Source organism: Simochromis diagramma, unplaced genomic scaffold (genome assembly GCF_900408965.1).
Source record: "Simochromis diagramma unplaced genomic scaffold, fSimDia1.1 OVJJ01000171.1, whole genome shotgun sequence".
Taxonomy (NCBI): Eukaryota; Metazoa; Chordata; class Actinopteri; order Cichliformes; family Cichlidae; genus Simochromis; species Simochromis diagramma.
Window position 1 is genome coordinate 1062540 of NW_024387222.1, and position 12754 is coordinate 1075293.

General features: G+C 39.7%; 1 protein-coding gene across 1 annotated transcript in view; it reads right to left on the reverse strand.

Annotated features, from left to right (window-relative positions):
- LOC120746565 (CD209 antigen-like protein C) overlaps positions 1-12754 on the reverse strand; it is a 76619-nt gene continuing 63865 nt past the window's right edge. The window contains exon 7 of the mRNA XM_040051989.1: positions 1-378. Within this exon, the coding sequence (XP_039907923.1) occupies positions 258-378 (121 nt within the window). The 3' untranslated portion in view covers positions 1-257. The remainder of the gene's footprint in view (positions 379-12754) is intronic.

The following is a 12754-nucleotide window of genomic DNA, read 5'->3' on the forward strand; positions in this document are numbered from 1 at the left end:
TAAAGACAAGCTGCACTTTGACTTTTATTAGAACAATTTGCTGGAACTACAGAGTAATGAAGTACTTCAAGGTTTTGTGTGGATGACTTCCAACCTTACTGTACAGCACAGAGCACAGAGGGACAATATATGTAATCAATATATGATGCAGAATGAACAAGTAAAGACTGTAAGCTGAGTCTGAGGCTCATGCAGGACATTTCATAGTGAGGTGTCTTTGGTTGGATTATTCAAACATTTACATCAAAGCACCAAACTCATTTCTCACAGATGAAGGTCTTTGATTCATGATCATATGACCCCGTCCATTTCCCATCACTGTCACAGCAGACTCCACGGTATCCAGAATAAGGATCTGACCATCCTTCTGCCCAGAACCTGTCAGAGAGATCAAATCTGATATGAAACTGGACTAAACTCATAACTATTGTCACATTCATATAAATATGCGTCTCTTTTGGAATATTTCCAATATTTGCTGTATTTCTTTCCCAGGTTTCTCGCCCACTTTCCCTCCTTTAGACTTTTCTCTGAGAATCATCATGCACACTAAAACAGCTTTCAAGCTTTGATGAATATGAAATCTTCCTGCTGTAAAAATGGAGAATAAAAAGAAGTCAGAGCTGACTTTCTGCTGTTTGAAACTGTTTTGTCAGCTGTTTACAGACATCACTTTGAAATGTGTGTCTATCAGGTCATATTTACTGAAGCTTCTTCCTTCATATGTTCTGAAGTTTTACAAACACCAAAGAAGAAGAGACAGGAATTCTCTGAAACACTTTTTGTTCTGTGAGAAAAGAAACATTACAGCACAAAAAACATGAAGACAAATTGAACAAAGTGAAACGTGTCGGTCGCTGCTTTGAACATGTTTCAATCCTGATTCCTTCAAACTGACTTGTTGTAACTGAACGTCATCACAGACTGCAGATGAAGAGAGTTCAAGCACAGCTGTTCATTCAAAGGAGGATTTCTGCTTTTCTTTACATTCAGTTTGTGGGGCTGTTGGAAAATAGCTCAACTCATGTATTGCTGATCTATCTTCCAAAACATCCATGTTTCACTTCTAAATAATAACTCTGGAATAGAAACAAACTAATGTCTCACCTTTCTGTCGGCGCTGATCCGTCCACCCATTCCCATTCATATCCTCCTGATGTCTGTTTGGATCTCAGACCAATCCAGGACTCTCCTCCAAATTCATTGACAAATTCCTGTTTGAGAAGAGACACAAATATTGTCTCCAGTCATAATTCAGCACTTCTGTTGTAGTGACATCATCTTGTGAACATGTCTGAAGGAAGAATAACTGTGATGAAACTTTTCTTCCATTGTGCAGAAATCAGAAAGAGCCAAAGAATCAATGAATATCAGCTCCTCCTGTAGCTCAGTCAGTGTTGCAGTGGAATCAGTGTTAACAAATCATTTGATTCAGTTGGATTGAATCAGAAAAATAATCTGGATTATGAGGATTGCTCTAATTTTATACAATTTCTGTGTAATTTAAATTTTTGCTTCGAATTTGTCAAATGTGTAAAAACTTTACGTTTGAATGTGTCTGCAACAAAAATGGAGAATCCAAGAAATCCATCAGAGTGGAGACAGGAAGCAGGTCACAGACTGACAGCAGGTCAAAAACACAAGTAACAGATGACTGTCAGCTCCATCAAAGATCACACAGACATGAACAAACACACCCACCTGTTCCTCTTTGCTGTTTATCATCACCAGATCAGCTCCTTTGGTCTTACAGTGGTTTTGGCTCTCAGACCAAGTTTTACTCTCAGTGGATTTAAAGTAACAGCTGCTTCCAAATCTCGTCCATCGATCAGGACACTTCTCTTAAAGTCAAACACATGTTTTAAAGACAGACTTTGTGTCATGTTGTATCACATTAATCTTTGGTCCCTGTCATTTTCCCTGTAAATGCTTCATTTAAACTCAGGTTTTCTCTCTTATTCATAATGAACTGAAACTTACATTTATACAGAGAAACTGTTACACAGCATCAAACATTTAGGATTCAAAACAAAGACACAATCAGGTTATCACTGTGTAACACTGATGTTTTCTATTAGTTATTCAAACTTTATTACCTTCTATCTTCTCCTTCAGCTTCTTCACTTCTTCCTGTAGCTGACTGTGGGTTTTACTCAGTTCATCATAACGGCTCTGTAACTGAGTCAGGTTGGTTTTTGTGCCTTTAGAGAAAAACAGATTAAAATTAAGTTAAAATGTTCTACAAATATATCTGTGATATAAGAACTTGGTGTTTGCTTACCTTGAAGTTCATCCTGGAGCTCAGTGTGATTCTTTTTGGTGTCATTGTAAACGTGGTTCAGTTTGTTGTATTTGATTTGAAGTTTGTTGTATTCATTCTTGTTAAAAGCATCTAAAATATTTCAGTGAAACCAAAATAAAATAAAATAAAATAAAATGAGTGAAACATTGAACAGAAATAATCTTCTTCCTCTGCTTTGTCAAATATCAATAAGAGTCAGAAACTTGTGCAGCCATTGTTCTTTAACATGTCCTGTGGGTGGAGGTGTTAGAACTACAGGAAATCTGATGAGCTAAATACGTATCAACTGTGAACAAAAACCACTGACAAGATTCAGAATAATTGTGCTTCAGTGTGGAGGAAGAAGGTGAAGAGTCAAACAGCATTTTTACACCTGTAGTCAGAGATGTTATGTAGGGCTTTGGAGCGTGATGTCACGGGGGTGAGCGTGGAAAGGATTTTGTCTCGATCCGCCATTTTGGGGGTCTAAACAAAGTGCAAGCGAAAAAGGAGCGAAGGCACACACAACAGCCATGGTTCATTCTTGCTGTGTGGTCGGATGCAATGTTCAATCGCACGACCGGCAAGAGAATAAGCTTGAAAAGGGTTTATCTTTTCATTCTTTCCCAACCTCGAAGCAACATGAGGCAGCTCGTGTGTCAATGTTACCAAACAAAGGCGTCTAGTCTGGATAGCAGCCGTTCGACGAGCTGATATCCAGTTCTCTTCCATCTCCAAATATCTGTCGGTGCTCCAGACATTTTCATTCTGGTAACTTCTAAATATGTTCATATCACTCTTTATAGCCTATTAGTTTTATTTTCGATGCGCTCTGAGCTCATAGCAAATTAGAACAAACATCCTACTGAGTGATTTTGCAGAACTACCTTCTATTTATAGAGTTGCTAATAATTTGGCATTATTGCAGCAAACCAGCCCATGAAATGGATGAAACATTGTGACTGGGTTCCAGCGCTACACAAGGGACCTGCTTCAAACATACCACCATGCCAATCAGATTACTTCTTCCATGTGAGGGTGAAGAGGTGACCCTTCAGGATAAGATGGTGAAGGTTTGCTGCGTTTGGTGAACAGTGTGATAATAAAACCAGGGGAAAATGAAACCTGCTCCTGTTAAATATTCTTCAGTCTTTTGCTGTATAAATGGCGGTATTTTTTTTTTCAAAAGATACAGTAAATAAAGTAATGTTAGTAGTGGGTGATATCATGTAAACACTGTCATGATTTTGTGTAAACATTTTGTCATTTGTAAACTATAAATGACATGGATTCTACATGTAACTGATGTGATGTTCTATAAGGTGGTTTTAACTTAATAAAAAAAGAGCAAAAATTAGTTTGTTTCTTTATTCAACTTTTGAACAGCGGGACTCAGTCAGTACATATTCAGTAAATGCAAATTATTTACACGGCAGTGCACTACAGGCATAAATCTAGACCCCTAGATAAAATATTATGGCATTATAGGAGTGACAACTCCTCCACAGTAGCAGGTGGGATTTTTCTGTTTTGAGTACGGCTCCTTTTACCTGTCACTACAGATGGTCTGTTTATGGTTTGATCAAGAGCCTTTTTTTGGGCAGCTGAAGAGGAGAAGTCTATCTTATGGCCAACCTCTGGCTGTATCTTGGTCATATTACCCAGCAAAACCCAGTATGCAGGTTCATCTGTAACAGTCCTTGTGCCACAGATCAACACTGTTGCTTCTACATTAAACAGAAGAGCAGTGACGTGGGTGCAGGTCTCCGTGACTCCGGCCATACAGGTGCAGTGGGCGGCTTCAACCTTCCCTGTGATGCTCACAGTGACCCATGGCTGCAATGCTGGTTCATTCAGTCTTTGAGAGTGCAGTAACACACACAGACAAAGTTCATTTAAAGACAAGAACTTTAATGAGCCAAGGCCGACATAAATGTGTTTAATCTACTTTATCATAAATGTAACAAAGTGTTTAGAAAGTTAGCACATACATGTCATTTTTCATTTCTTTATGCATCCATCTATAGAACGCTGCATGTTATAGTGTAAATCTGCCTGTTCTCTGTCAGAAACCTGCCTGCAGAAAATGAACCTAAAGGATGTAATGCAAGGATGTCATCACTTTAGAGATGGAGAAAGCATAAAGTGACAATTATGAATCACTTAGTATGATCAGGAGATTCTGCAGGTCATTAATCAATGTATAAAACTACAATAAAATGTATTTTTAGTGACACAAGATACAAATATGGAAGCAAGATGTATAATTAGAATTATTTATAATAAATATAAATACATTAGTGCAATTTCTTTAACCATAAAGAATAACTAAATCCTTCAGGACAGTGTCACATAAATGCACTGAACTCACTATGTTATCCATCTAACAGCCTCCACATGTTCTCACTGTAATTCCCCCTCATGAATGAATTTATGCTGCACTAATCTGAATGTTTGCAGGGAAATCAAATGCATTTTACTCGCAGTACTCGAGCTGACTTACCTTTGTTTGAATGACGACTGTGTGCGTGCTGATTCCACAGATAAGGTACGAACTATGTCAGGCTACGTCAGTAGCGGTTGGTCTTCAGGGTTTTCTACTCCACGGCCGTATTTCATACGGGTCCACATTTCCAATGCACGCTATTTTCTGCAAGTACCGCAGCTTCGCCTCTGGACGAAATCGGTCTCTATACAGTCCATTCTCTTTTGAGCTACTTTTAAGCATCTTGTAATCGTCGTTCCAACAGTGTGTTTGTTTTGATTCGTAGACCCCGAAAATGGTGCCGCGCTCCCACAATGCATTGCGGCGTGACGTCAACTCCAAAGCCCTATATGCTTTGAAAGAATAGATTCTGACTCATGTGACATGTGCCTGTTCTCACTGAAAATATGTCTTTTTACATTCAGTCAAAGCTGCTCTGAGGCTTCAACACTTCCTCATATCAAAGGTGTTTCCATGTGATCAGGTACTTCCTGTATTTGCTGTGGCAGAAGGACACGTTCTGGTTGTGAAGCTGCATGTTTGTTGGCTGCTGGGATTCAGTATCAGTCATACATTCATTTGCAGGAGAAGTTCAGAGGTTGTATCTTATCTTACAGCATATGGACAGGATGATGATCCCAGCTAACATCAGGAGGCACAGCACTCTTAGACCCAGTGTAGCACATCTGAAAGAGCCCTTCAGGACTGAAGGAGGATTCAGAGTCTGTGGTCCTGTTAGAAAGCAGTGTGGATGTTGGTCTGTGCTTATTTCCTGTCAGTCTGTGTTTAATAGACCTGTGGTTGTGGTTGTATCAGCTTAGCTTCATAAAAGGGTCGGTTGCCAAAAAACAAGGAACTATAACATCTGCGCTGTGACTAAAGTGCCTGAATGAATTTGCTGTTCACAGAGCTCTACAAACCAACATGGGAAAAAAACGTAAACTACAAAGGTTCATACAGTTCATGGAGAAACAGATGTTTGATGAGCTGCAATTATTTGGCATTAAAAGCTGACTGTAACAAACTGGAAGTACATTTATTTGTATAATTGACTTACCTCCTTCCTGCGACTGAAAATGATCATAACTATCTCTGATCTCATCTGCACTCTCGTAGGTATCCACCTCCCTCTGCTCCCACTCTGCTCCGTCCTCCTTTCTGCTGTATCTCACCTTCTTTGATAGATCTGGTTCAGCATAAATATCTGAGGACATCGTGAGAGGACGGAGACAGCTGAGCAGAAGCTGCACTTACAGAGTTTAAACTATACTTTAACAGTTCTGCAGTACTAACCCTTGTATATATGGTGCTATGCTGTACTGTTCTTGTCCTGCCTTCTGTCTGCTTTCAGACAGGAAGAAACTCTGAGGAAGTGACATCATGCAAAGGACCACAGACCAACACTTTCATTTGATTGCATAAAAACCTCGAGTGTGCTTGAACACACAAATGGAACATTTCATGGTATTTATATTTGCAAAGCCCCTCAGAAACATGTGAAAACATTTGCATGAAACAGGAATAAATGCATTTTCTTTGTTTAACAAAAAGTGAGCTTGTGGTGAAAAAAAACACACATACGTCATGCTCACACATGTGCACCTCATGTGCACAAAGCAGGAAATGTCTCTTTGTCAGTAATACGTTTTTCTATTTCCTGATAGAAAACAAACTGTTAAACTGTTTAAGATTTCATGTGACTAAAGTTACCAAGTTGTTTTTAAAGTATTCGATCATTTCTCAGCCCATGAATTAACATCAAAATGAAACTTATGCACAAGTTCAGTAAGGAAGATCTGTGGCCTCACATCTGTCCACTGCCAGGTGCTGCTGACTAAATCTAAGCTTTATCACTTCCACTTTCCCACACTGTCAAGCTGTTTGTGTTGTCACTGGTCTAGTCCAATGACCTTTTCCTGGCCTTCTCCAGGCCAATCAGCATTCATGCCACGTACAGCAGCGCAAACAAATTCATCCATCCCTGGGCTTCCATGTGTCTTTAATGTTTGCAGAAGAGTATTGCCAGGGTAAAATCCAATTTCAGTTGTCTCTGGCTGTCATTCTTTTTTCTCTCGCTATTTAACAGTCATCTAAGTGTGCCTGGAATTTTCTCCAGTTAACAATAAATCCAGGCACAGTATAGTTCAAATCAGTTTATACTTGCCTCTCTCAGCTACTCCACATCACAAGCTCAAATTCCCAGTCTGATCTCTCAGCCCGTGTATTCCAGCAGCTCAGTTATTCAGTCATGCATGTTAATTAATTATCTTCCATCCATTCACTTCCGCTTATCCTTTTCAGGGTCACAGGGGGCGCTGGAGCCTATCCCAGCTGTCGTAGGGCGAGAGGCGGGGTACACCCTGGACAGGTCGCCAGTTTGTCGCAGGGCCAACACACAGAGACAGACAACCATTCGCACTCACATTCACTCGCACATTCACACCTAATGGCAATTTGGATTATCCAATTAACCTATCCCCATCTGCATAACTACAGAAAACGAAAAAGAATTAAAATTATACAAGAAAATTGTAAAATAATCAATGCCAGTGTTTCTGACACTTTTAGACGAGTAAACATGTCCCGGGTCAAATTGACCCAGGAACATAATTGGTGTTCCTGGACACCAACATAACAGGAGGGTAAAGTTACGCTCTTGTTTGCTATGCTGCGGTTCCAGCAAAGACGAAACAGCCGGGTCACTGGACTCGCTGCTCCTGTGTCAGCGCACAGCAGGCACACTTTGCTCCCCCTCCCCCCTCTTGTGTTTAGATGTTGCGCCGTGACGTGACGTGACTTAAGACGCTTTGGGGGTTGTTAAGTTGTTTACATATTATTTATATTTTCACCAGTTGTTATTTTTGTTGTTGAGAATTTTAATTGTAATTTCTGTATTATAGTTTCTCAACAGTACTTGTTTGTTTTAATTTTTTACTGTTTTTTGCGCACTTTTTATGTAAGATTTTTCTAAAAGAAAAAAAAAAAAGGAAATAAATAAATAAAAATTGGTAACTATAAACCACCAAGGCTGTGAGCCCCGACCAAACCTACTCTCCACTCCGCAAACAGGCGAGAGAATTGACCCGAACGATCGGCGCCCCATGCTCCGACCCAGGGAAGTGTCCACTCTGGCGATCACGCACGCATCAAGCGGCGCTGGTGACGAGGTGGTTCCCCGGGCCCTCACCTCAGCATGCCACCCTCGGGCGTGGTAGGACCCCCACACACCTCGACCTCTGTCTCCAGCTTGGGAGGTCCCACCCTTACAATAATCACACGGTTGCTGTAACACTACATTCAATGCCTGCAGTTCTCCCACTGCCAGCCGTACACTTTACCGCCAAAAACAACAACACAAGCAGAGCACAGTCCTGGGTTTTAACTATTTAATAATAATAAAAAAAATGCAACATCACAAAAAACACTTGAGGTCATGAAAATTTATTGAGATTCAGCAATTCAAAGAGCATCCACCTTATTTTCGATATCAGCGATACTGGCCCATATTTACTTGGTCTCGGATCGATACCAAAATATGTAGTATCGCACACCACTAATGGCAGTCCATTCTCCCTGCAGCACGAAGTACACTGCCCATGAGGCTGCATTCTTTAGAGCTATGCCTTCATATTAAATCATTTTTTAATAATAATTGTTACAAATATTTCATCACATCATTATGCGGGCTGCAAGATTGAGACCCAGGGATTAGAGCCTGCTAATACGTCTTTTGTTTGGGTTTCCACCGGCGTGGAATTACCAAAAAATAGAGAGGGCATAGCCTAACATATGAAACAGGAAAAGGCCGCCATGTTATCCAATTTTTTCAACAAAGCAACTGTACTCGGAATATCACTTTTTTCAAGGGAAACTGTAACGGAATACAGTTATTCATATTTTGTATTTTAAATATGCAACACTGGTACATGTACTCCGTTACTCCGCAACACAACAAAGAACACAAGGAAAAATGCAGACAATAAACATACACTAGGGCGAACGAGGCAAAAGGCCATAGATGCGAACACAGCTGAACATAATCTAACTAATGAGACTGGGAAGCAAAACCGAACAAGATGCACACAGGACAAGAGACAAGAGAGAACTAGTGAGAGAAACACAGAGACACGACTGGGGAACAGGCCAATCAGCATGGAGACAAGACTGACTTCACAGAGAGATACTAACACAGGAAGAGGGCGGGGACACAGAGGAGGGATGATAACAGAGAACCTGAGGCTAGATAACAAACTAAGACCTGGGACACAAACAGAGACACAACAATCATAACCAAAACTTCACCTCAGAACATGAAATGAACCAGAATCAGACGTCAAACACAAACGCTGGCTCACAGACCAGGACCATGAGCCTCCACACAGAAAGACTCCACCCAAAGCAGGAACTCTCTTTCTGAGAAGTGATGGTGCTCACCACTGCAGCACCACGCTGCCCTGTTAGTTTCTGTGCTGGTAAAAATAAAGATGAATAAATAGTTCACTCTGACATATTTCCTGTGTCACAAACACTTCTTCTCTCTGCTGCTTCGATGTACTTACAGTTTGTAGAAGGCAGCGTCTAACAAATATCATGGTCCTGAGTCTGGGTATTCAATGTTTATGTTTTGATTATTTTCTATTCTGTGATTTTAGTCTGTTTTTTTTTCATGGTTTAGTCTTTTGCATTTTCTAGCTCTCTAAGTCCTTCAGTGTTTTGTGATTTTGAGTTCTTAGGGTTTGCTCCTGTGCCTCCCATATTTAGTTTATTTGTTCTTATTGAGATGACATTATACAATCCTGCAAGAGTGGTTGGTTGCCTGGACTCACGAAATTTACAAGGTCACACGGGATTTTCCAAAGGAAAATCACTGGAATTATAAGAGGCAGACAACTATACACACACCACATGTGTTTGCTGTTTATATTTGGTTCAACCTGTCAAGGACAAAAACGTAATGAAAATTCTGCATCAAGCCTTGTAATCGTAGCTTTCCTAATTTTGGTAAGTCTGGGTTGACAGCGAGGTGGTGCCGTAGTTAACGTTGTTTCCTTCCAGCAAAAAGGTCCTGGGTTCAAATCCCCTGGGTTCTCGCTTGGTACTCAGGAGTCCTTCCACATTTGAAGTCATGTAGTTAGAGTTAGGTAGAGTAGAGTTAGGTTAACTGAATCTTCAGTTAACCTATGTGTGAATGTGAGTGCAAATGTGATAGCCCTGCCTCTATTCCTATCACATCTGTGATAGGTCCCACCCTCCTCCCCCCCAACCCTGAAAATGATAAGAGGATGGATGGAGTGGAAGTTATAGTAAACCAATTGAAAATGTATGTTAACCAGACTCTAGATTTTGTTGAACATTATGTAATATGAAGATAACATGTAGTATTTAAGTGAAAAAGTAGTATTGGGTTAAAGGTTATTGAATAGTGTTGGAATAAAGAAAATTTTGAAGGTTAACATATTCCAAGAGCTCAACTTACTTCATCTAAACATGTTTCAATCACATTTTATCAACAGAAAATGCCCAGGTTTATAGAATATGAATAACTAGGGCTGCTCGATTATGGCAAAAATGATAATCACGATTATTTTCACTGAAATTGAGATCTCGATTATTTGACGATATTTATTTAACCCTTTAAGACCTACTATAGAACCAAGTCCGCCAGAGCTTTTTTTTTTTTTTTTACATGTTGTAGTGCCATTTGTGGGAGCATTTCAAGTTGCTATACAACTGTTATAGCCCATATTTTAATAATATGTATGCATTAAGTCCATAGTAAACATAGTAAAAAATTGAAAATCGTTTTTGGTTTTTTTACATATATTTCTACTTGGAGAAATTTAAGAGGCTTATCCCTCAAAACTGTAAATACAAAAAAGTTGCAAAAAAATAGTTTACAACAACAGGAAATTTATTTTGAGTGTCTTCATAGTTTTATTTTGGAGATTTGGAGCAATTTTTATACACTGCAGGAAAAACGAAAAAACAATCCTATGATGAAAATTTGCAAAGAAAACAGCATCAAAATAAACTATTTCCAGCAGTGCAATTCGAGTTCTAAGCATCCCAGCAACTATTCAGAAAAGTCAAACATGACCAGTATAGGCTTTTAAGGCCTACAAGTAAAAAACTACATTTTCTGCGAAAATGACGTCACTTCCGGTTTCGGGCAGGTCATGGCGGACATGCGATAGTTCGCGCTGACGCCTGTTTCACTGTGGGAAGTGTTAGGAACAGCTGATCGGATCGGCAAAGCGTGTTTCTGGAATATTATGTTTTTGTTCCTGCAAGCGCATTTTATGTAATTTTTGCAAAGCTTTATGTGGAAGGAAACTGTGACCGAGGACAAGCTGATGGCATAAGATGTAAGTACAACTCCTCCGGTTTCATATGCAAAACAAATTATTGCGCTAGCTTACATGGTTCAGGTTCTACAGGGATTTAAAAATAGTTACACAAAACAGAGCGTGCTGCTCTGACCGGCTTTAAAGGGTTAACAATAACAATGTATTGAATAATGACTTTAAAAAATAATATAAAATAGTGTGCAACACCACTGAAGTTTTTTTTTTAAACCTATCTTTTCAACCAACGGCAGTCACTCTCCTCTCCAAATAACTTCTGCTTAGCTTTCCGAGCTTCCCTCGGGTCCTCTTAATCAGCGGTCCCCAACCTTTTTTGCGCCACAGACCGGTTTATGCCCGACAATATTTTCACGGACCGGCCTTTAAGGTGTTGCGGATAAATGCAACAAAATAAAACTAGTACCGGTACCGAAAAAAAGAAGGTTTATTCATAACACACGTGAAAAGACCCAGGAAAACCGAGTTAACGATAAAAACGATAACAAAATAACGCTGAATACCGATAAAAACCCTGAAAACCATACATTTTACACCTGAGCCTCAACTCTCGCGGCCCGGTACCAAACGCCTCACGGACCGGTACCGGTCCGAGGCCCGGGGGTTGGGGACCGCTGCTCTTAATTGTTGTGACGCGTGTTCGAAATGCAGAGAGGTGCGCTGGATTTGCCACACCGAGCAGTGCGAGAGTAAAGCATGAGGGAGGGGCTAATAATCGGCTCAGTCATTTTTAATGATCGTTGAAAGCCCAGATCGTAATCGTGATTAAAATTCGATTAATTGAGCAGCCCTATGAATAACTGCCCATGCAAAACATCTGTCTGCAAATACTGGCCACTACTGAATTAAGTAAATCCAACATATTCTTTTTTTCAGTGTACACCCTCTTTGCTGTGTGTTACCTCCATACTCCTAGTAATTTGCTAGCACTCTGTTTCCCAATGTAGTTCCTTAGTTTCTTAGTTCCTTTGTTTTTTGGTTTGAGTTTCTCATTTCTAGTTCCTTTATTTCGGTTTGGTTTTCTGCAAAAGTGTAGAATTATTTCCAGGAATAAAGCTGCCGTTTTCAGTTAACTTCCCATGTTTGAGTCTTGCGTTCAGGTCCTACATCCTGCCACACAGCCACACATGACAACAAGGCCATGTTATTATGTACATATTGCAACTGCTGAGTTAAACCTTATTATCTCTGTGATATTATAGACAATATTAAAAATAGAAACTTTCTGGAGGTATTTTAATGAACTGTTTCTGTCATTTGTGCTTTCTGCTGATAAACTTTCTGCCATTTATATTTTTATGTTATTACAATGTCTCAGTTTAATTTCAGTGTTTTAAATTCATGAAACTGAACTTCAGATCTTGTTGAATGCTGTTTTCATTTGTACATAACTCACAGTTTCACACATTGTGACATGTCAGAAGAACTGTGTCTCTCTTCTAGTTTTACTTCCTCTGCGTTTTCTCTTCAAAGCTGTCTGACTTACCCCTTATAAGGGCTTTGGGTCCACATGAACCGTTTTCAGTTTTTAGCTTAAGAAAAATTATAGAAATAATTATTTTCTCAAATTAAGATTAATTGGCTGTGACTCAGCCAGACTCTCAGCAGCTTGCAAATAACACTGTA